We start from the raw sequence: 24,304 nt of genomic DNA, 5'->3' as shown, positions 1-24,304 counted from the left end.
TCTTGGGCTAACAATATATTTATCAGAATCAGCTTCTGATTTATACCAACTTAGTTCCAGTGAGATACAGAAATGTTACTCCTATATAAGTCTATTTCCTTTTCTCCTTTTTTGTGACTTTATTGTCATCCACATTATGCCTACAAATGTTACAAATTCAACATTGTATTGTTATACTTATTACTTTAATATAATGTCTTTTAAAGAATCTGAGAGAAGAAAAGAGCATATTTGTATCTTTTGTTATATTAACCTTGTTACTACTCATTTCTGATATGTTGGTGTGTTCAATGGTGTTTGACATTTCTTCAACAATTCAGTCTTTTTTCTCTCCTTCATATTGCATAATCTGTATTGATCTTTCTTCAAGTTCACGAATTCTTTCTGTCAGTTCAAGCCTACTGAACTCCTCTAGTTAATTTTTCATTTTAGTTATTGTACTTTTCAATTCCAGGATTTCTACTTGGTTCTTTTTTTAATATATAATTGCTATCTCTTATTCCCTATTTGATGTGACATTATCACACATCTTTCTTTGCTTCTTTAATTATAGTGGTTTGGTTTTGTTTGTTTTTAAGACGGAGTCTCGCTTAGCCACCTAGGCTGGAGTGCAATGGCCCATATTCAGCTCACTGCAACTCCTGCCACTCAGGTTCAACAGATTCTCCAGCCTCAGCCTCAGCCTCCTGAGTAGCTGAGATTACAGGAACTGGCCACCACTCCCAGCTAATTTTTATATTTTTAGTAGATATGGGTTTTCACCATGTTGGCCAGGCTGGTCTCAAACTCCTGACCTCAGGTGATCTGCCTGCCTGGGCCTCAAAGTGCTAGGATTATAGGTGTGAGCCACCGTGCCTGGCCTAAGTATAGTTTTTTTAGTTATTTGAACATATATAATGGCTACTTTGAAGTCTTTGTCTATTAAATGTGATATATGGTCACTTTCACAATCGGTTTCTGATACCTGCTTTTTTTTTCCAGTGTTTGGGTCATACTTTCCTGTTTCTTTGCATAGCTCATATTTTTTTGTTGGAAAGTAGACATTTTAGCAACTCTGAGTACTACTGGTCCCACCTACTCCACCTCAGATGTGTTATTGTCATTTGCTTGTTTGCTTAGTAACTAGCTGGATTATTTTTGTAAAGTCTAATTGCCCCCAAACTTCAGGTTTTTGCAAGCTTTCTCTTTAAGTGTATCTTTCCTTGACTGCATCTAGTTGTTAAAGCTTCACTAGTTTCCAGCTGATTGCTCTACTGGTTTTAACACCCTGGGGCATAAATTGCTCCACAGACTGAGTAGATCAAATTTGGGTCTCTCTCAAGGGACAGTTCCCAAGGTCAGTGTCAGAGTTGTCCTGATGTCAAAGGACTCCTCCTAGCTTCTTCTTTTCCTGGTTCTCGCCCACAAACTAGCTGGCCTACAGTTTATCCTCCATCTCCAATGAATTTAGCCAGTCTCTTACCTATTGCCTTGTACAACAACCTCCAGTTTTTTTGAGTTTCTTCATACTCTTGAGCTTCCCCATACTTTGTTCCTTTGGGAAAAAGATTAGGAGCTATCTGTTTTACAGCATGCTTTTGCTTCCAGATAAAACATCTGAGCTACTCTCTACAGCTAGAGTGGAGACAATGGTGTGTTTATCTGAATGGCATCCCTGCTTTAGGAAGTGGAGCACCCAGGGGAAGGGAGGCTGTAGACTTCGGTCTTCTCGTCTTGCCAAGCACAGGTAAGGGTGATCAGAGACCCAGTATGCTCAGCAGTGCCTTGCCGAAGTTCAAGTCTCCATCCTAGGAGTAGGGACTGGGTAAAAGAAAGGATCTACCACCACTCAGTCACAATTACCTAGAATTTTGCCTCAGTGACAGGCACCTGGGGCAAAATGAGAAATGTTGGTAGCTACTCCTTGTAGGAAGAAAACCTTCTTACTGAGGCAATCAAATGGAAACATGGAGCCCTGTGTTCTTGGCTATACCCTCTAGAGTGAAGTTGTTGTCTCACTAGCTGGGAAAAGGAGGGGGTTTTACTTCAAATATCACAGATCCAATGTTCTTACTGAGTTTTGTAGATTTTCTTGAACAAATGTTTCTTCATTTGCTATATTCCCTAGGACCATTTCCAGAAACTGTAATTTGTCGTTTTTTAAAATTAATGTTCACCAGTTTCACTGGGGACCGGGTCCACAGAATTCCTTATGCTGTTACACCAGAACTGGAACCTGTCATTATTTTGAACTTATTTTATACATTATTGTTAAATTGTGCAAATATTTATAATTATTTTAAGTTAGGAATCAAGATTTTTTTCATATAAAATATACACACAAGTTGAAATTCCTACATTAAATTTGAATATAAGTATAAATTCATTTATTTTTCTATTTTAAAATACTTATTTTATAATTCTGCGCTTAGGAAAGGTCTAGAAGCAACAACAACACAATAACAATTAATATATATACCAGGAACCCAACTGTAATTTCTGTACTAAGTATTAAGGTATTGCCCTTCAGCTCCAAACACAGCATTCTACATATGGCTCTGTGATGCAAGGCTGGAAGTCTACAAACATTTCTCCCTCACCAGCTTGCTTGCTGTTTCTGCCAACACAGTGCACTACTCTAGAGGAGGAGACAGTGGACTTGCTTCTTCCTGTCCGTTTGCTCTTTCGGTCAGTGCCAGCCAGACAATGCCATTAGACCAGTACGCAGCAGTCAACAGCACTCTCCAACCCGAATGCCCTCAGAGGTACCTGCATCAGGTAGGCAGCGCCACCTCTTGGATTCCAGCTCCACCAGGCCACTCTTCCAAATTTCTAGGTTCTTTTATTTTAATTAATTTATTTATTTGAGACAGGGTCTCACTCTGTCACCCAGGCTGGAGTGCAGTGGCACAATCACAATTCATCACACTCTCGACCTCCTGGGCTCAAGTGATCCTCCCACCTCAGCCTCCTGAGTAGCTAGGACTACAAGGGCCCACTACCATGACTGGCTAATTCTTGTAATTTTTTGTAAAGACGAGATTTTGCCATGTTGCCCAGGCTGATCTTTAACTCCTGGGCTCAAGCAATCTGCCTGCCTCAGCCTCCCAAAGTGCTAGGATTACAGGCATGAGCCACTATGCCCAGCCATTCTCCCAAGTTTCCTGGTTCTAATCATCCCAACCTCTTCCCTTTATTCCCCAGCCCTAGGAATAGTAGCTGCTTCCTTCACTTACTGTCTTGTTACTTCTGTGTTCTCCTTTTCCCTTTCAGAACTCCAATAACCTGTTTAACTAATTTCCTAAGTCAAATTCCAACTATTGTGGTTTCTGTTTTCCTGCTCAGATCCTGACTTAATGGTTTCTAAAGGTAATTCTCCTCTTGGGAGAAAAATACAACCAAGTTCTTAAGGAATGGCTAATTATGTGTCTTGGGAGAAAATATACACAAAGCCTGAGACATCTTGTTGTACCAGAAATCAAGGAAGCTATCAAAAATCAGTGGGTCATGCTGGGCGCAGCAGCTCACGCCTGTAATCCCAGCACTTAGGAAGGCAGAGGCAGGAGGGTAGCTTGAGCCTAGGAGTTTGAGACCTCCCTGGGCAATATAGCAAGACCCTGTTCTCCAAAAATGAAAAAGAAAAAAAAAAAAAAATCAATGAGTCATGTCCAAAGGAATCAGAAGTCAAGAAAAAGGGACTCCCATTGACATAATATGGTATCATTTAAGCATCAAAAAGAATGACTGCTATTTGCTAAGGTTTCCGGTACAGATGCTAAGAAAAGTGTCCTAGCGCTTTCCATCTGTCTAATTGTGGCAACTGAGCTTAAACAGAGGAATACAAGGAAACTCCAGAATAACCCTGAGAACAGTGAAGAGCCTGTTTTACTCTAAAGAACCTCACATTTGAGTTTGCAGAAGTTTTAGGGAATGGTCCCGACCACCTTTACCTAGCTGATTACACCTGTAAAAGCTTAAAGGTTAAAGCTAATTAAAAGCAAGCCAATGACTCTTTGGTCCATTTGGGGGAAGAAAAAAAAAAGGACTGCAACTGACTGAAACACACTCAATATACTGAATGTACATGTGCATGTATATGCACACATACATATATATGTTATACAAACAAGTTCATAGTGCTACTTTTAAAAAATGAGGGTGGAGATTAAACATTTAAAATGAGAAATACAATTCCTTTTCTGTAATTTTAAAAGGGTTTAGAGATGGGTAAAAATTAAATCTTCTTAAATTCTTACCCTAGAATTCCTGTTTAAAAGATGGATCAATATGTATAGCTCAGTTGTGGTGGGGGTGGTGGTGGTTACATAATTGCATGCTTTTATCAAAACTCACAGAACTATACCCTAAAGAGAGTGAAATTTTATTTTATGTAAATTATGCCATAATTTTTTTAATGGCTAAAATGTATAATTTTATTGTCAATAAAAAAAAAAAGAATGTCTTTGTCTTATTTTTCCTCCTTTTGGACAAAAATGGGACAAATCTAAAAATATCTCCAGTAACAGTGAAAGCCTGTAGCTCATGTCCCAATATGATACTAATTCTATGAAATAGCATTTGATTTCACAGGAAACTGGCTGAAGCTGAACTCTATAAACTAAGTTACCAATTTTATCATGTGCCTAACTCTTTCCAAACTTTTTATTTGTTGAATGAAATACAAACTAAAACAAAGGTAATAAAATGTTTTCACGGCAGGGCGCGGTGGCTCACGCCTATAATCCCAGCACTTCGGGAGGCCCAGGAGGGTGGATCCCAAGGTCAAGAGATGGAGACCATCCTGGTCAACAAGGTGAAACACTGTCTACTAAAAATACAAAAATTAGCTGGGCATGGTGGTGCGCACCTGTAGTCCCAGCTACTCAGGAGGCTGAGGCAGGAGAACTGCTTGAACCCAGGAGGTGGAGGCTGCAGTGAGCCGAGATCGTGCCATTGCACTCCAGTCTGGGTAACAACAGCGAAACTCCGTCTCAGAAAAAAAAAAAAGGAAATTAAAAAAAAAAAAAATAGGGACTGGTAGACATTGAATTTTTTCCCTGCCATATTTAAATGTGTTAATATAGCCAAATCTGTGTTATAGTTCAGTGTGACATCATCTCAGTATAACCAATTCTACAGAGCAATGCTTCTCAAATATAAACGTGCCTATGAATCACCTGGGGACCTTACTAAATTGCAGCAGTAAGTCTGGAAGAGGAGAGATTGTCGCATTTCTATTAGCCTCACAAACAACACTGAGGCTCCTAGTCCATGGACCACACTTTGAGTAGCAAGGTCAAATAAAAGGTTCCTATGCTGTTTGTTTGATTTGACAGATTTATAATATAAAAATGCAAAACATAAAAAAAAAATCAAAAGAACAAATCCAGAAAAACATTGCAACATTTGTAACATGCATATCTTTTGTATTACTTTCTATTGCTGCAGAAAAGTTACCATCTTATACTTTTATAGTTTCAGAATCATCATTCCGAAAGACAGCACAAACTCTTAAAATGGTTTACAAAGGCCCATTACACATTTCCACCTTTATCTCTAACTACTTCAGCACCATTACCCACCCTATGGGTACAAGTGTACTCAAACCACACCTGACAACTCTTTACACAATGCTAAAATCTTAACTTCTGTAGTCTATCCAACTCTCCCTAACTCTATCCCAGAAACTTTGGTTTTGATAACACAGCAGGCCCAGTAGAAGTCAGTCATCAGCTGAGGGCTCCTCTCCTCTTTCCCCATTTCAACTGATTTTTGGTCTAATTTGGCCAAGCATTTCATCCCTCTATAAAGTTCCATGACCTACGTATTCCATATTTAGGCAGTGAAAATATGGATTTTTTTTTTTTTTTTGAGATGGAGTTTCGCTCTTGTATCCCAGGCTAGAGTGCAATGGTGTGATCTTGGCTCACTGCAACCTCTGCCTCCCAGATTCAAGCAATCCTCCTGCCTCAGCCTCCCAAGTAACTGGGATTATAAGCACCTGCCACCATACCCAGCTAAGTTTTTTATTTTAGTAGAGACAGGGTGTCCCTGTGTGGGCCATGCTGGTCTCAAACTCGTGACCTCAGGAGATCTACTCACCACGGCCTCCCAAAGTGCTGGGATTACAGGCATGAGCCAAAGTGTCTGGCCAAGATTAATTATAAATTAAAGAAAGGGCCGGGCGCGGTGGCTCACGCCTATAATCCCAGCACTTTAGGAGGCCGAGGCGGGTGGATCACGAGGTCAAGAGATCAAGACCATCCTGGTCAGCATGGTGAAACCCCGTCTCTACTAAAAATACAAAAATTAGCTGGGCATGGTGGCGCATGCCTGTAGTCCCAGCTACTCGGGAGGCTGAGGTAGGAGAATTGCTTGTACCCAGGAGGCGGAGGTTGCGGTGAGCCAAGATCATGCCATTGCACTCCTGCCTGAGTAACAAGCGAAACTCCATCTCAAAAAATAATAATAAAATAAAATAGATTAAAGAAAGATCTGACATGGTGGCTCACACGCTGAAACCCCATCTCTACTAAAATTACATAAATTAGCCAGGCGTGGTGGTGGGCACCCATAATCCCACCTATTTGGGAGGCTGAGGCAGGAGAATCGCTAGAACTCGGGAGGCAGAGGTTGCAGTAAGCCAAGATTGTGCCACTGCACTCCAGCTTGGGTGACAGAGCAAGACTCCATCTCAAAAAATAATTAATCTCTCACTGATACATGTTTTTCTCATACAATTGTTTAAATTGTGATATAATCAACATGCTATAAACACTATCCTTTTAAAATATATAATTCGGAGTTTTTAGTATATTCAGAGTTGTGCAATGCAACCATCACCACTGATTTTAGAACATTTCTTATTTTTTATTTTTCTTTAGAGACGAGGTCTTACTATGTTTCCCAGGCTGGTCTCAAACTCATGGGCTCAAGCGATCCTCCTGCCTCAGCCACCCAAAGTGCTGGGATTACAGGTGTGCGCCACCTCACCTGGCCCTGATTTAAAACATTTCATCAACCCAAAAAGAATATTCTCAATATTCTCACCTACACCTCCAGTCCCCCAACCTCTGGCAAACCATTAAGCTTTCTGTCGCTATAGATTTGCCTACTCTGGGTATTTCACATAAATGGAATCACACAATATGCAGTCTTTCTGACTCTGCTCACGTAGTGTGATGTTTTCAACGTTCATTCATATTGCAGCACACACCAGTACTTCACTCCTTTCTATGGCCAAATAATATTTCATTGTATGAATATATTAACACCATATTTTGTTTAGCGATACATCAGTCGTTATATCCTTACAACATTCCAGTATTCTAATAAAGAACCAGGGCTCTGAGAAGTTCACTAACTTAACTCAAATGATAAAATGATATTTGGGGCTGAGCGCAGTGGCTCACGCCTGTAATCCCAGCATTTCTGGAGGCTCAGCAGGAAAATCACTTGAACCCGAGAGGCGGAGGCTGCAGTGAGCCAAGATCGCACCATTGCACTCCGGCCTGGGCAACAGAGCAAGACTCCATCACAAAAAACAAAAAGACATTTCTACTTTTTGGTGATTATGAACAATGATACTATAAACATAGGTATACAAGTTTTATGTGAACATGTTTTCAGTTTTCTTTGGTATATACAGGAGTGGGCTTGCTGGGTCATATACTAACTCTATGCTTAATGTTTTGAGAACTACCAAACTATTTTCCACCATTTTACATCCCCACCAGCAATGTTCGAGAATCACATTATTACATTTTCAACAAATGAGGATAATTCTTGAAGGAAAAGAGAGGTGTGCCGCCACCGTAGAACGATAACCCCCTACCCAGAAGACTGCATTCACAACGCAGAAGTATATTTCCAGTAGGAAAACAGAATAAAATGTTACAGGTCCAAGTGTATTAGGCAAGTGAGTTAACCTCGCAGAGCCCCGGTCCCTTATTGGAAAAAAAGGGCTGCTGTCATGACATTTTACCTCGCAGTCGCTGTGAAAATTATATCAGTCAATCCGCGTAAAGGTGCTTTACAGCACTGATTATTCACGATTTGATCCCAGTCAAGGCATTAGGGGCAAACGGCTAAATGCCCAGATCCTTCCCGTTCGCACAGTTTCCTTCTACGCGGAAGGGTCGCTGAGCGACGTCAGGGGCTGCAGCCGCTTCCCTTCCCGGGAGAGCCGGCCTGCCAGCCACGCAGGATAAATTGCTAGAGCTCGAGCAGCAGAGCCGTGCCACCCCTGCCCAGCACCGCTCCCAGGAGAGATCTGCAGCCTGCTGCTAAGCTTAGTAAGTCCGCTCAGGACCTTTCTTCCTTTTTAAATGGTAATAAACATCTTTTTTGTGGTCGAAGCAGAAAAGAAGGGGCAAAGGGAACACAAGCATATCCCCCCCACCTCTGATCCCAGTCTCGGTCTCTCCAACACCCCCCAACCCTCCTCCACATAAGGAAAACAAATATGAAACCCGATTCATTACGAACCCCAGTCCCAAGGGCCCTCACCTCCTCGCGAGGACAGAGGCTGCAAAGCTTACCTGGTGGCTTCCTCCGGCTCGACCTGGCTCCGGCCAGGCGCCTCCAGAGGGATAGTAGCCATCGCCTCCTCCGCCTTCTCCCAGCCAGGTGGTCTCCGCCGGGCCGCCCCCGCGCATCCGCCAGGAAATAGGAGGCTGGGGAGGTTCTGGGCGAAGAGGATATAAGGGCGGAGGTGGGTGCACCGGCACATCTCCACCCCCAGGCCCGTAGTAGCGGCCGTAGGACGGACCGTCACTGGGGCCGTAGCCCGAGCGCCTCAGGGCCGACATGGGCTCCGCTGCCCTGAAGCGCTTCCCGCCCCCCACGGCCGACCCATAGCGCAGGCGCCCGCGGGTGATTGCGAATGGAGAGCAGAGAAGGGGGTCAGACAACGCCAGCCAATCCCAGGTCCGGTTCCGCCCCTTCTGCTGCCGAGCCCCGAGAACTGAGGGACGGATGTCCGTGACTCTGGGGTCTTGGGAACCCGGAGAAGGGGAAGGAGACACCGTGTTCCTTAAGAGGGAGGATACGTTTCCTCACCATCTATCCAATGAAGATTCCTCTTCCCTACTTAACAGGAACAGGGAAAGGGTGTCCCTGGACCGTACGGCGGCCCCGCCTCTTCCTGGGGTGGGGGCCGGCACGTGCACCGGAAGTGGGTGGATATAATATGGAGGAACTTCCGGCAGTCCCGGCTGAAAGCCGGGGCAGAGGTGCTGGTCTGGGTCGGGGTTCCGGGCTCTGTCCCGCCGAGGCGGCGACTTCGGTAGGAGGGCGGAGGTTTTGGACGCGCTGGCCCCCACCGCTGTGCAGAGTTATTTCCCTTCAAAATGAACTATATGCCCGGCACCGCCAGCCTCATCGAGGACATTGATAGTGAGTAGTTCATCTCCACCCTGTGGAGCCTGGGGGAGACCCTTCCTCCCCGGCGGACGCCTCTTCTGAAGAAGATGGTAGAATAAGTCCCGGGCGGGGACTCTGTGTTCTGAGCTCAATCCGGGTGTTCCGCGTTGATGTCCTTCACAGCTCCGGGACACACTGCTTGCCCACCCAGTAGCCTGCTACTTCTTGTTCTGCTCCTCGCAGCCTCTGCCAGCCCCCGGGCTGGTGAGCTCCAGGCGATGGAATTCATTATTGCTTCCCTGGGTCGCCGCAGCAGAGGGCCTAACACGGAAGAAGCCCAAGAGGGCTTCTCTCCCGTCCACTCCCACCTGCAGTATTTCGAAGTATTCGCGTGTTACGGGTGGATGAATCTGAATACCTAGAGAAAGCATTCATTAAGCGAAAATATTAAGACAGTGGTAGTTGTATTTAATTGGCAGTAAACATAGGCTTTCTACGGTGTGGCCATTTACTAGCTTCTTTTACTATGAGGGTAATTAGCACCTTCAGGTTATTGTAAAGACCACTGCTAGACATGGTATCGACTTTTCCGGAAAGACCAAGTCACTTCCAGCCACTGATTTTCTATTAGACAATTTACTTTTGCCTTTACTAAGAAGACCTCCCTTATTCCTATTTTTGGTCCGGAGGAGGAGCTCAGTCCTATACAAAAGCAGAAAGAACCACTGGAGTTGTCCTGGCCTTCCTTTTTTCTAAGTTCTATCTGCATTATTCCTCAAGCAACATTTTTTATTGTTTCAATCGTGATCTTTCTCACTAACTTCTTGTTGCAAGATGATTTACACATAGTTTTTAAACAAGTTGCAGTCGCCTCAGTTACTCTGTGAATATGCAACTTAGAATCTGTGATTAAAATTTCATTTTATGGGCCAAGCACGGTAGCTCACGCCTGTAATCCCAGCACTTTGGGAGGCGGATGCAGGCACATCACCCGAGGTCGGGAGTTCAAGACCAGCCCGGCCAACATGGTGAAACCCCTACAATTAGCTGGGTACTGTGGCGGGTGCCTGTAATCCCAGCTTCTCGGGAAGCTGAGGCGGGAGAATCGCTTAAACTGGAGAGGAGGAGGCTGCAGTGAGCCGAGATCGCACCATTGCACTTTCAGTAGAGCCGAGGTTTCGCCATGTTGGCCAGGCTGGTCTCGAACTCCTGATCTCAGATGATCCACCCACCTCGGCCTCCCAGAGTGCTGGGATTACAGGTGTGACCCACCGCACCCAGCCAACATATAATTTTTTGAAACTCAAATTACTTACTTTGCTATATAAGGGAAACGAAGTGTAATTGGACTAAATACATATATATTAACATCTGTATGAACCTGTTACCTGTAACAAGATGTTTTCGTTGCTTGAGGATGTCCTTCTGCTCTCATCTCTCCTTATATATCCCCTAACACATCCTGCCATTTTACTAAAAATCAGTTTTGTTCTTCAGCCCTCTAACCCCTACCTCTTTGTAGATTCCAGACCCCCTACTTTATGAAAACTTTGAAACCATTTGATAGGCACCCTTTGCTCCCCGCCCTAACACTCAGTTTCTTCTCTTAGTCTTTCAGTATTTTCACCCATCCTCTAATTTGAGTAGGAAGGATTCCTCCCTTTTTGTTTGTTACTACTGTCTCTTCTCACTGCTTCTGGAACCTTTTTCATTGTTATCCTTTTTCTTTCATATCCTCTGTGTTCTTCCCTTCATATGTATTATTGTCTGTCCATCTCAAATATTTTCTCAGTTTTGTCTCATCATACTCCCATCCCTTTTTTCATCTTTATCCCAAAATCTCGAGTCATTTTCATTTTGACACTTGTGTTTCCTGATCACCTTCAATAGACCACTTATATTACTCCTGCAATCTAATTTTTATCCTGTACACTACTCAAGGTGCATTCTTCAAAGTTAATCATCTAAGGCATTCTTCTGTGTTCCCTCCCTTCTGCAGCATTGTGATATTGTCCCTACCAGATTCTTTAATTCTCTTCTCTTGATTTCTCTAACAATTGGTACTTGGTGATTTTCTTATCTCTTTGGCTCTTACTGTTCTCCAAAATAGATGGTCACTTAGATTCCATGTGGCCCACTTCTTTAAATCTTCAGTAGATCTCTGGTACTTCAGTAATTTCGTATCACCTCTTTGTAGATTTATCCAGAATTACTTTCTCTAATTTTGATGTCTTTGGCTTTCGAGTCTTGTTTCCAGCTGTCTGCATGTGTTTCTATGTAAGTGTCCTGATAGCACTTTAGAACCACAAAGAGCTAATAACCTTCACCTTGAGCTTGCTGCTTTTATTTACAACTCTTGGTAAATAGTTTTGTGATGTCTCATAAAACTGTTAACATCTGTGTGCGGTGGTGTGTGCCTGTAGTCCCAGCTACTTGGGAGGCTGAGGTGGGAGGATCACTTGAGTCCAGAAGTTCTGTGCTGTAGTCCGCTATGCCGATCGGGTGTCCGCCCTAAGTTTGGCATCAGTATGGTGACCTCCAGGGAGCAGGGGACCACCAGGTTGCCTAAGGAGGGGTGAACTGGCCCAGGTCAGAAACGGAGCAGGTCAAAACTCCTGTGCTGAACAGTAGTGGGATCGTGCCTGTGGATAGCCACTGCACTCCAGCCTGGGCAATATAGCGAGACCCCATCTCTTAAAAAAAAAAAAGAAAAATTAAAAAGAAAAAAAGCTCTTACATCTTGTTTACCTCACATCTTCAGCACCCCACCCTCTCATACATACCCACATATACAAACTCAGTTAACAGACTCCATCACCTAATGTTTTCTTGTTCCTTATGAGGTCAAATCCAAATGCAGCCTGTGCCTAGTACTTTTCTGACTTTATCTACTGTACTTTCCCTTCACACCCTCAGCTTTTAGCCAAACATGGATATATAGCCCTTTTTTTCCTCCTCCTCAATTTACAGATTTCCTTCTACCACCTCTTCCTATTACTCTTCCCTTGCCCAAAAATTATCTACCTTTCAAGGTCCAACTCTGATACCTCCTCCAGAAACATAACTTCTCTCTCTGTAGTCTCATATAATTAAGATTTGCTTTCTATGATACTTACATATAGCCCAAGGAAGAGTATAAATTCCTTCAGGGCACAGTCACTGTCTTTTTTCTTTTTCCTTGTTGTGCATCTACAAAGTACTTTAGGCGTGGCATTAATGAAATGAATGAAAGAAATTTTGCTGGGTGTGCTAGTAATTGGCTTATTCTCATTCTTCAATGTCAGCTCAAAGTCACTTCTTCAGAGACGCTTTCCCTTGCCATCCTTCCTTCTGTGACCACTTCTCTCCTTTCATCATACTGTCTTGCTAGCTTGTTATTCCATTGTCCTAATCACAATAGGTAATTTTCTTATTTATTTGTCCTCATCCACCATGAATATAAATTCATAAGGTTGGTGACTTTCTAAGTCTCATTCTCTACTATATATCTAGACCCAAGAATAGCATATGCCTGTCAATAAACATTGAATTTCTGCTCTAGCTTATTATTAGTCTTCATTTTAAATGCCTGAAGCAGTGAGCTTTTATTTAAAGCCTTCCCTGGTTACAAACAAATGTGAGATAGAAGCTCTTCCTTTTAAGTTAAGGACAAAATAATTCTATAAATAAGACCGTAAGAATCATCTTGACTAAATGTGTCCGTTTACAGATATAAAAACTGACACGACACTGAGACAGTTTAAGTGTTAAACATAAGGGTCTTTGGGTTGGGCGCCATGGCTCACTCCTGTAATCCTAGCACTTTGGGAGGCCAAAGTGGGCAGATCATATGAAATCAGGAGTTCAAGACCAGCCTGACCAACATAATGAAACCCCCTCTCTACTAAAAATACAAATGTTAGCCAGGCATGGTGGCATATTCCTATAGTACCAGCTACTTAGGAGGCTGAGGCTGGAGGATTGCTTGAACCTGGGAGGCTGTAGTGAGCCAGTACACTCCAGCCTCGGTGACAGAGTGAGACTGTCTCAATAAATGAATGAATGAATGAATGAATGAATGTGTGTGTGTATGTATGTATGTATGTATGTATGTCTAGAGCCAGCCAGTCAGGCTTCCTGAAGCCATACCTTGTCCTTGTCCCATTCTGCCACACTGCTCTGATTCTTTTCACAACTGATGTTCTCATCTGAATCACGGCCTGCTGTGGTTTTCCCTCCAGTTCTCCAGTGAACTTGAACTTCACCTTAAATACATTGGCAGAGGAAGTGATACAGTTTAAACTGTTATTAACTTTATTTTATTATCTTAAAAACTCACTGAACTTGTCTGGTTTTGTTTAAAAGATTTTTTTCCCCTCTCCCCAGAAAAGCACTTGGTCCTGCTTCGAGATGGAAGGACACTTATAGGCTTTTTAAGAAGCATTGATCAATTTGGTATGTATTAATTTATGGATGTCTCTTATACTCTGGGTAACAGCTGCCCATTGCAATTTTTTTTATTTCATATTGAAATTTATCTGCAACTTTTTCTTGTGTGTAGCATAGTGGAACTGATTTTATTGAGTACATCATTGTTTTCTGTACATTCAGATTAGGTGGTTCAAAGCTGATATATGTTTACAAGCTCATGTTTCTAAAACTGGCTTTCACTAGAATCCCCATTATGGGGAGCCAAATCATAGAAATAAACTCAGTCCACTGAAGAGGCTGCTCACCTTTTTTTCATTTTGTTTTGTTTTTTTGAGACGGGGTCTTGCTCTGTCTCAAAGCCGAGGCTAAAGTGCAGTGACACGGTGTCGGCTCACTGCAACCTCCACCTCCCAGGTTCAAGCGATTGTTGTGCATCACTCAGCCTCCCAAGTAGCTGGGATTACAGGCTCCAGCCACCATACTAAGCTAATTTTTGTATTTTTAGTAGAGACGGGGTTTCACCATGTTGGCCAGGCTGGTCTTGAACTCCTGACCTCAGGTGATCCACCCGCCTCAGCCTCCCAAAGTGCTGGGATTACAGGCGTGAGCCACTGTGCCCACCTAAGGCTGTTCATTTCTACATTGGCTGGGTATAATGACTTCAGAGCAGTTCTTGAAGTGAAGTTAATCGCTCCCTAGCCAATGAAAATTGGGTAGAAGGCATTTCCTGAAGTGTTTTAAGGGCCCCGAACATTAAACTTAATACTTTACATATAGGGATACATTAGAATCAGAAGTCTCTGTCTTTGTTTTGCATCATGCATTTTTCTAAAGTTAAAAGATTATGTTTCCTTCTGTTTCAAGGAACTTCATGTTCATGCTAACATTTATTGGATATCTGTGAAATCACTGGATTTGAGCATGAGGAAGAAACATAATTAAAACACAAGAATTACAGAAGATATGAACATAGATTTCTCCTTTACTTCAAACAGGACAAGTAGTACTAATTGAAAGAAGAAAAATAATTATGGTTAACAAATTGAAGTTCTGATCCTTAAGTCAGATTCATCAGAGTACTTTGAGGGAAAGGTAGTGAATAGTAAGTTAACTTTTAGATTACAAAGTATAGTTATCTGTCAGGGTGAAAAAACAGGTTTTTCTGTATGATAACCAATGGATACCTGCATTGGGTTAAATGAATCCTAAGTACTGAAACAAAGTTAAATCTTCAGCAGATCATCACATACACATACCCAAACACACAAAAAAGCTGTTCCTTTCCAGAAAACAAAGTTTTGATCTTTGTGGTTGTTTAGGCCCGTTTTCCAAGTTCCTTATTCATTTATAGTTTCCTATGGCTTTATTAGCAATTAACTAATAAAGGAATTTACTTCTCTTATTTCTACCATCATTCAGGTATCAGCCCAATATAATCCCAGGCGTCTCCTAAGTGGTATGTCATAGTCAGTGAAATTGTAGAAGATTATTTGAAATGTTAGCCTTCCTCAGAATTAGAAAGTTTGGAAATCATGTTTAGCTAAATCTTTTCTATTCAAAATAACTGATTAATTGAGTTATGGGCCTTTACCCAATAACTTAAACTAAATATTTTTGTTTCTTCCCTATACACTTATAGCAAACTTAGTGCTACATCAGACTGTGGAGCGTATTCATGTGGGCAAAAAATACGGTGATATTCCTCGAGGGATTTTTGTGGTCAGAGGAGAAAATGTGGTCCTACTAGGAGAAATAGTAAGTGAAAATTGTTAAGCTGCTGTAGATGTTTATTCATGCTAGTTAGATTTCTTTTTTTGTCTTTTCAAGAGAGAATAAAAATATTTTCCACATTTCATCTGGCTTCTCACGGGCAACTACCAAATTAGTTTAGGGAAGCTACAGAGAATACTTAACTTTGTTTCAGTGCCTTTTAGCATTTTAAAGATTTTTGATCCCACTGGCAGCAAAATATCTTAACTTTTACCTGATACCATAAAAAAATACTATTCTATAAAAAATGGTCCTGACAGACCAAGGCCTCCACCTGCTTCTCAAAAAAAAAAAAAAAAGCTCCAGCCTGGGTGACAAGAAATACTATTCTGTAACAAATATTATTCTATAACAAATGTGTTCATTAACATATTTATTTGTTTAATAGCAGAAAATTGAAAAAGCTTGATTTATATATGCTGGGCAAGGCATGATTTATATATGTTGAAATATTTTGCAGTCATTTAAACAGTTGGTTACAAGTAGTTTTTCATGACATAAAACTAATACACAGTGTTTGAGGGAAGCACACATTGCTTTTGCAGTGCAATGTGATATCCATATCAGTAAAGGGAGAAATGGGAAAGAGTGGCTATAGGAAAAGCTTTTCTGTTACCTAGTCCTAGAATGGAGTTCAGTCTCACTTGGATCCTTTGCTCACAGCCAGGAAGAGGGTATTTTGGTGGTATCTGTGCCAGAAAGATCAGCTGGTAGGTGAAACGTTAAATCAGATTTTCTTAGGTGGTGTTGCTGTAGGTCTTTGTGTGTGCAGACATACACACACACACACACACACACACACACCCCTACTAGAAGTACTCAGATTTTTTTTAAGTACCTTATTTAAAATCTTTGATTTCATCTTGCTACTTTTTTTTTTTTTTTTTTTTTCTTTAAGATGGGGCTTCACCATGTTGGTCAGGCTGGTCTAGAACTCCTGACCTCAGGTGATCCACCCACCTCAGCCTCCCAAAGTGCTAGGATTACAGGCGTGAGCCACCGTGCCCGGCCCATCTTGCTACTTCTGATTATTGGGTTTGCAGCGAAAATCAAAATATAAATCCCTTCAAGACTAGTTGAAATTAAGGGCTGAACCAGTGCTGTTTTCTTTTCTCTTACCAAAAACTATGGTGTTTGCCTAATTTTTAAAGTTTTTCATTGTGTTTTCTAACTAGCCACGTCTTAAATCAACTTGCAGAGGTCTTGAGAGTGGTTTGGTTTGTAGCCATTTTTAATAGCTATTTGAGAAAGCAAGGACATAATTCTGCCAAGGTTGAGTTGGTTCAGAGACCACATTTTGGAAATAGCTAGAAATGACTAATCCATACTATCAGTACTGTCCAAATGCTGCTGTGAAGTATATGAAATATCATATTCTAACTTATAAAATATTTTTGAGGTTTTTACTTTTAGTTAAGTTTATCATTTCTTGCATGTTTAAGTAACAGAAATTGTTACCTTCTTATGTAAAGGCTGAAACCAAGCACCTAATACCCATGGGGAGATACTAAATGACTATAAAGTAGTCTGCCAGTATTTTTTTTTCTTCCAGAGATGTTGCCCAGGCTAGAATCAAACTCCTAGGCTCAGGCAATCCTCCTGTCTCAGCCTTCCAAGTCACTGGGACTATAAAATGCCACCATGCTTGGTACTGCCAGTATATAGGGGAGCTGACCAATCTCTGCATGGTGGGGTCATAGAGGATTTTTTTAAATACTTTTTTGAATTTAACTTTAAGGAGGCAACATATCAGAGAAAAAGACTTAGGTTAAAATATTGGGTGGGTACAGTGGCTCACATCTGTAATCCCAGTACTTTGAGAGGCCAAAGCAGGCAAATCACTTAAGTCCCAAGAGACCAGCCTGGGCAACATGGCCAAAGTGTGTCTCTACAAAAAAATACAAAAATTAGCCAGGGATGATGATGCATACCACCATTCCCAGCTACTCAGGAGGCTGAGGTGGGAGATTCACCTGAGTCAAGGCCACAGAGCCATGATTATACTACTGCACTCCAACCTGAATGACAGAGCAAGATCCTGTCTCAAAAAAATATTGACAGATACTATGCTGCTGTTTTATAGTAGTAAACACAGCAAACATGCTCTTTATACCAGTTACATTGGCACAAAGGTACATCTGAGTAGATGTGTGTGTGTACAGAGAAAGAAGTGAACATGTTTGTTCTCGAAGTTTTGTTGTTTCCTTGGATCCCTTTTGTGAGGAAAAGTTCCCTTTTTTAAAAAAAGTATGTTATAGTTTGGATGCTGCAGAAGTTTTACAGGTGTACCACTGGAGAAACATGGTCCCAGGAATGCCTACATGGTTATATCAATCAACAGTCAGGAGAAATTATGTTTCAACCCCAGAGGAATTCATATGTAGAAATCACTTAGTTTCTTTTTTTTTTTTGAGACGGAGTTTCGCTCTTGTTACCCAGGCTGGAGTGCAATGGCGCGATCTTGGCTCACTGCAACCTCTACCTCCTGGGTTCAAGCAATTCTCCTGCCTCAGCCTCCCGAGTAGCTGGGATTACAGGCGCGCACCACCATGCCCAGCTAATTTTTGTATTTTTAGTAGAGACGGGGTTTCACCATGTTGCCCAGGATGGTCTCGATCTGTTGACCTCGTGACCCACCTGCCTCGGCCTCCCAAAGTGCTGGGATTATAGGCGGAGCCACCGCGTCCGGCCAGAAATCACTTAGTTTCTATAAACACTACATTGGTTAAGAAATCCCTGAATTCTGCGTCAAGGACGATGATGATGACACAGCATTAAGAAATAAGACTGTTGGGAAGAAGCAGCCGCAGCATGAATTGCTCAGTGAGTAACATACTGAAAAGCCCCAGAGGCAGTGCATAAGCTGAGAACACTGTCCTCCCTTTAGCTGCTACTTACCGGTTGGGAGGGTAGGTGTTATGTGGTAATATATACTTTGCTGGGTGCTGTTAACTTTGGACCCGGACCAGGGCTTGCTTATGTAATTTGTGTGGCTTTCATTGTAATTTCTGTGGCAAGAGTCCTCTCGCTATCTGATAATGCCACTGCCTGTGGGTTCTGAGACCTTGGCAGCATGTAGTGATAATATACAGCCTAGTGCATCTGGAGAAGTTGTGTGTCAATACCTTCCCAACCTTTGTCATTGAAAGTCATAGAGGAGGATAAAAAACAGGAATACTTTGTATAGGTTTTCCATCTTACAAAAACATAGAATAATACCTGTGCATTCATTTTAAGGACATTAAACTGAATCTGTGGATAGTGAGATACTTTTTTAGCAAGGTTCTAATGCATTATGACATTGGTTATTAAATGTTTATAAGGGCTAGGCACAGTGGCTCACCCTTTGGGAGGCCAAGACAAGAAGATAGCTTGAGGCCAGGAGTTTGAGACCAGCCTGGGCAATATAGCAAGACCCCGTCTCTACAAAAAGGAAAAAAAATTTAGCCAGATGTGGTGGCACACACCTGTAGTTCCAGCTACTTAGGAGGCTGAGGCAGGAGGATCACTTCAGCCCAAGAGTTTCAGATCACAGAGAGCTGTGATCGTGCCACTGCATTCCACCTTGGGCAACAGAGCAAGATCCTGTCTCTAAAAAAAATGAAAAATGTTGCCAGGCGTGGTGGCTTACGCCTGTAATCCCAGCACTTTGGGAGGCCGAGGTGGGTGGATTGCCTGAGGTCAGGTGTTTGAGACCAGCCCGGTCAACATGGTGAAACCCTGACTCTATTAAAAATATATAAAATGAAAAATGTTGTGCTTGCTTTGGCAGAGCATATACTAAAATTGGAACAACACAGAGAAGATTAGCATGGCTCCTGCATAAGGATGACATGCAAATTTATGAAGCCTTCCATATTTTTAAAAGTAAATAACATGAAAAATGTTTATAAAGCATTCAAAAATAAAAATATTAAGCATACTGTGCCACATGTAAATGAAAATGAATTACAGTCAGTATTTGCATTGTGGGTTTTTGGGTGAGAGGGGGTTGTTTTTAAGACAGAGTCTCACTCTTATCCAGGCTAACTGCAGTGGTGTGATCGTGGCTCACTGCAGCCTCAAACTGCTGGCCTCAAGTGATCCTCCCCCCTCAGCCTCCTGAGTAGCTGGGATTACAGGTACATATCACCATGCCCAGCTAATTTTTTTTTTTTTTCCTCTTCAAACAGATTCTTACTCAGTCGCCCAGGCTAGAGTGCAGTGGTGTGATCTTGGCACACTGCAACCTCTGCCTCCTGGGTTCAAGTGATTCTCTTGCCTCAGCTTCCTGAGTAGTTGGGATTACAAGTGTAAGCCACCACGCCTGGCTGGGGTTTTTTTTAGTCAGTATATACATAGAAAAATTGTAGGGATATTAACCAAAAATGTTAATTCTCCGTATTGGAATTATGGATGATTTTTTAATTTTTCCTATTTGTCTTTTCTATATTATCTGCAATGAGCATGTACTTTTTAAATAAGGAAAAGGAATTTTTTATTAGGCAACAATTTTTTTAATAGTGGAGAAAAATATTGGGACCAAATTGGTTTAGTAACCTCAATGGTCTGCTGAGGTTTTCTCTAGAATACTTCTTGCCATAAAGGAAAAAAAGAGTCTTGTGTTATAGTTTAGAGACTACAGAGCCGGTGCGATGGCATATACCTGTAGTTCCAGGCATATACCTATAGTACTTGGGAGGTGAAAGCAAGAGGATCCCTTTTATTTTTGCCTTTTTATTTATTTATTTATTTTTGAGACAGAGTCTTGCTCTGTTGCCCAGGCTGGAGTGCAGTGACATGTTCATGGCTCACTGCAGCCTTGACCTCCAACTTCCCAGGCTCAGGCAGTCCTTCCACCTCAGCCTCTTGAATAGCTGGAACTGTAGGTGCACACCACCACATCTGCTTTTTTGTGTGTGTGTATGGAGTTGGGGTCTCACTGTATTGCCCAGGCTGGTCTCGAACTCCTAGGCCCAAGTGATCCTTCCACCTCAGTCTCCCAAAGTGCTGGAATTACAAGCATGAGCCACCCCACCCATCCTTAAAATAATTTTTTAAAAAATTTTTCTAAGGCCACACTGCCTCAATAACCTCCCTCTTGGATTCTCTACAGCCGGGGAGATAGCTGTCTATAAGCAGCCCTAATTTTTTTTTTAAGGAGATTAATCCTTGACTAATAGAAAATGAATCCTAATATGGGATTTTGGATCATATAAAGCTTTGTTATAGAAATACTGATCACTGTAACCACATTCATCGTAAGTATGTATCTTATCGTAGTGTTGTCAGGCACTTCTTTGAAAAACTTACCTGTCCCTAGGAGAAGGATATTTCAGTCCTGTCACAGTTATGAAAAATAATTCGAGCCTGATACAGGAATCCATCTGCCTTTAGATCGGTAATGTTTTCTATTCTTGGTCTTCAGGTGAAGTTTTCAAACCTGTCTCTTTTGTAGGACTTGGAAAAGGAGAGTGACACACCCCTCCAGCAAGTATCCATTGAAGAAATTCTAGAAGAGCAAAGGGTGGAACAGCAGACCAAGTTGGAGGCAGAGAAGCTGAAAGTGCAGGCCCTGAAGGACCGAGGTCTTTCCATTCCTCGAGCAGATACTCTGGAGGAGTACTAAGTCTTGCCCAGAGGCTGTTGCTCTTGAAGAGTAGGGGCTGTCACTGAGTGAAAGTGACATCCTGGCCACCTCACACAGTTGATCAGAGACTGTAGAGTTTTGAAAAATCACTCTTATTTTTCATTCTTTTACACATGAAACATGAATAAATCATGTAGGTGGGTTTTTTTTTTTAAATAGCAAAATCATTGTTTCAAGAAACAGTGGCATAGACTCCTTCACATGTCACTGGCACCAGCAACTACTTTATATTGTTCTTTGTGTCCCGAATTAGAGTTTACAGGGACATTCTTCATTTACTTGTAAATAAAATATGAATCTCAAAAGTGTCATGTTATTTCCAAGTTTGAGTTGCCTCTAATGAATAGAAAAAATGAAGTTTCTGTTCTCAAAGGTATTAGAATCCACATACTGGAATTTTCCCCCTTCAGTCACAGTTTCAAGTAACTGGCTACTTAGGAAGGAATACTTTTATTCTGATCATCTCAAGGGTCCTCTCCTCTTTTCATGTTTGTATCTGATAAGAAATACAAATTTTCAGCCTTGAGGAGGGAGCTTTCAGCTGAGTTTCCCAGTTACTGGCTACTGCAGAAGACTCATGTTTGAGAAACAACATCAACTGTTGCTCTTGCTCCTGCTTCACCCATGGCTGATCTAAACTAAGTCCCCATGAGACCTAACATGTTCTTAAGGTGCTTGGTTCTTCAGATTTTCTGCTAATTTAATTAGGTTTTCTAGTCCTTTGAATTGAGTCTTGAGTCTCTTATGTTCTTATCAAAAAGGAACATAAATGGAATTTTAGTGACCGAAAGCCCATAGTGATGGCATTTTGTGTGATTGTTGAAAAGTAATGATTGCATAAAAAGCTTAACAGATTTGTACTTCAAGGATGCTGGGTGCGGTGGCTCACGCCTATAATCCCAGCACTTTGGGAGGCTGAGGTGGGCAGATCGCCCGAAGTCAGGAGTTCAAGGCTAGCTTGGACAACATGGTGAAACCCCATTTCTACTAAGAATGCAAAAATTAGCCGGGTGTGGTGGTGCTCACCTATAGTCCCAGCTACTTGGGAGGCTGAGGCAAGAGAATCACTTGAACCCAGGAGGCAGATGTTGCAGTGAGCTGAGATCGCACCACTTCATTCCATCCTGGGCAACAGGGCAAGAATCCATCTCAAATAAATAACAGAAGGAAGCATGGGTTGTTAGACAGTAGGCCCAACTAGGCGGAGACATGGTATAAAATTGGCTTATTGGCCGGGCGCGGTGGCTCACACCTGTAATCCCAGCACTTTGGGAGGCCAAGGTGGGTGGATCAAGAGATCGAGACCATCCGGGTCAACATGGTGAAACCCCATCTCTACTAAAAATACAAAAAATTAGCTGGGTATGGTGGCACGTGCCTGTAATCCCAGCTACTCAGGAGGCTGAGGCAGGAGAATTGCCTGAACCTAGGAGGCGGAGGTTGCGGTGAGCCGAGATCGCGCCATTGCACTCCAGCCTGGGTAACGAGCAAAACTCCATCTCAAAAAAAAAAAAATGGCTTATTAGGTTAGTCGAATAAGTCTTCCTCTGACTCTCATTAATTTTAGGAAAACTATGATTATTCCAGGTAGTCCCTTTTATTATCTGTTAAGCAAAGAGAGAAGGTTTTATATCTAATTTGTATGTGTGTGATTTTATTTTATTTTTTTTTTAGACAGAGTCTTGCTCTGTCGCTCAGGCTTAAGTGCAGAGGTGTGATCTTGGCTCACTGCAACCTGCGCCTCCCTGGTTCCGAGTACCTGAGATTATAGACACGCACCATCACACCCTGGCTAATTTTTGTATTCTTAGTAGAGATGGGGTTCCACTATATTGGCCAGGCTGGTTCTCAAACTCCTGGCAAGTGATGCACCAGCCTTGGCCTCCCAAAGTTCTGGGATTACAGGCATGAGCCACCATGCTCGGCCTTTATGTGTGTGAATTATTTTATAGTATTAAATAAACAACATTTTATGAGCTCAGGTGGTTTTAAAACTGCCCAAGATGCCTATAAACCATTAGACTTCTGAACTATTAATCACTGGGCTAATTTTACAATAGGTAATTTATGAAGAAACAATTGCACTAATCTAATATTTTGCCCATAATCTTACGGTTTAATAGAATGTACTATTAACTACCCACATGAAGAAAGAAGTGCCAACTTTGGAAAAACATGTCTATCTGACTACCATGAGACTCTGAAGTTCAGCAGAATGACATCTGTTTTTCAGAGCTCCACTGCTTCAAAACATGTGACACCTCCAAGAAATGTGAATTCATTACAGTTATCTTGTGTTTTCAACATCTATCAAGTCCCACTGTAATGGCAAGAGTTATGATTTACGTTAAACCAGTGGAAATGGGACTTAGCCACAATAATGCAAGAATCTTTAAATTCCAAGAATTTCCTATAATCCCAGCATTTTGGGAGGCCAAGGCAGGTGGATCACAAGGTCAGGAGTTCAAGACCAGCCTGACCAACATGGTTAAACCCTATCTCTACTAAAAATACAAAAAGCAGCTGGGTGTGGTGGTGCATGCCGTAATCCCAGCTACTCGGGAGGCTGAGGCAAGAGAATTGCTTGAACCTGGGAGGTGAAGGTTGCTGTGAGCTGAGATCACGCCATTGCACTCCAGCTGGAGTAACAAGTGCGAAACTCCATCTCAAAAAAAAAAATTTCCAAGCCATAGCAGGTTTCAGTCATTGTGTGTAATGTCTTGCTTTAGACCTTTATCATACAGCCAGCGGCCAAGACTTGGACCTAAAGGATAAAACTCTCCAGACTATCTGCTGCCTTCTTAGTTCTCTGACTGCCCAGTGCAATGGTTTGCCCTCAGCTTACCCAAGCCAGTCTTCGCAGATACTGAAGTCCAGTTGCTTTCTTCCCCAACCATTACTGGACTCTTGTATTATTAGGCTTCAGGATCAGTCTCATTTCATACTTCTGTTTGGTCTTTATTAGTTTCTTCCAGGCCAGTGGCTCACACCTGTAATCCCAGCACTTTGGGAGGCCAAGGTGGGTAGATTGCTTGAGGTCAGGAGTTCAAAAACCAGCCTGGCCAATATGGTGAAAGCAAGTTGTTTTTTTTTTTTTATTTTTTTAAGTCTATGTCCATTTTTATATCTTTCTTTTCAACTCCTGAAAATCAC

General features: G+C 42.0%; 2 protein-coding genes and 1 non-coding gene across 3 annotated transcripts in view; 2 read left to right on the top strand and 1 right to left on the bottom strand.

Moving 5' to 3' along the window:
• BAG4 (BAG cochaperone 4) overlaps positions 1-8,816 on the bottom strand; it is a 35,127-nt gene extending 26,311 nt beyond the window's left edge. The window contains exon 1 of the mRNA XM_002756958.7: positions 8,520-8,816. Coding sequence (XP_002757004.1) covers positions 8,520-8,789 — 270 coding nt within the window. The 5' untranslated portion in view covers positions 8,790-8,816. The remainder of the gene's footprint in view (positions 1-8,519) is intronic.
• A 353-nt stretch (positions 8,817-9,169) lies between these two features.
• On the top strand, positions 9,170-21,456 carry LSM1 (LSM1 homolog, mRNA degradation associated). The gene is made up of 4 exons (XM_002756959.7): positions 9,170-9,375; positions 13,708-13,776; positions 15,392-15,507; positions 20,960-21,456. The coding sequence occupies exons 1-4, from the start codon at positions 9,330-9,332 to the stop codon at positions 21,128-21,130; spliced, it is 402 nt and encodes a 133-aa protein (XP_002757005.1). The 5' UTR covers positions 9,170-9,329; the 3' UTR covers positions 21,131-21,456.
• Positions 19,281-19,385, top strand: LOC118146986 (U6 spliceosomal RNA). The gene has a single exon (XR_004733169.1). It is a non-coding gene; the product is annotated as a U6 spliceosomal RNA (small nuclear RNA).
• Positions 21,457-24,304: the final 2,848 nt, after the last annotated feature.

Source organism: Callithrix jacchus, chromosome 13 (assembly GCF_049354715.1).
Source record: "Callithrix jacchus isolate 240 chromosome 13, calJac240_pri, whole genome shotgun sequence".
Taxonomy (NCBI): domain Eukaryota; kingdom Metazoa; phylum Chordata; class Mammalia; order Primates; family Cebidae; genus Callithrix; species Callithrix jacchus.
The sequence above is the reverse complement of the archived record's forward strand: the minus strand, read 5'-3'. Positions and strand labels throughout refer to the sequence as shown.

Coding starts and splice junctions, on each gene's coding strand:
- LSM1 (XM_002756959.7), top strand. CDS start 9,330: ATGAACTATATGCCCGGCACCGCCAGCCTCATCGAGGACATTGATA. Junction 13,777..15,391: donor AAGAAGCATTGATCAATTTG/GTATGTATTAAT, acceptor ATACACTTATAG/CAAACTTAGTGCTACATCAG. Junction 15,508..20,959: donor TGGTCCTACTAGGAGAAATA/GTAAGTGAAAAT, acceptor TCTCTTTTGTAG/GACTTGGAAAAGGAGAGTGA.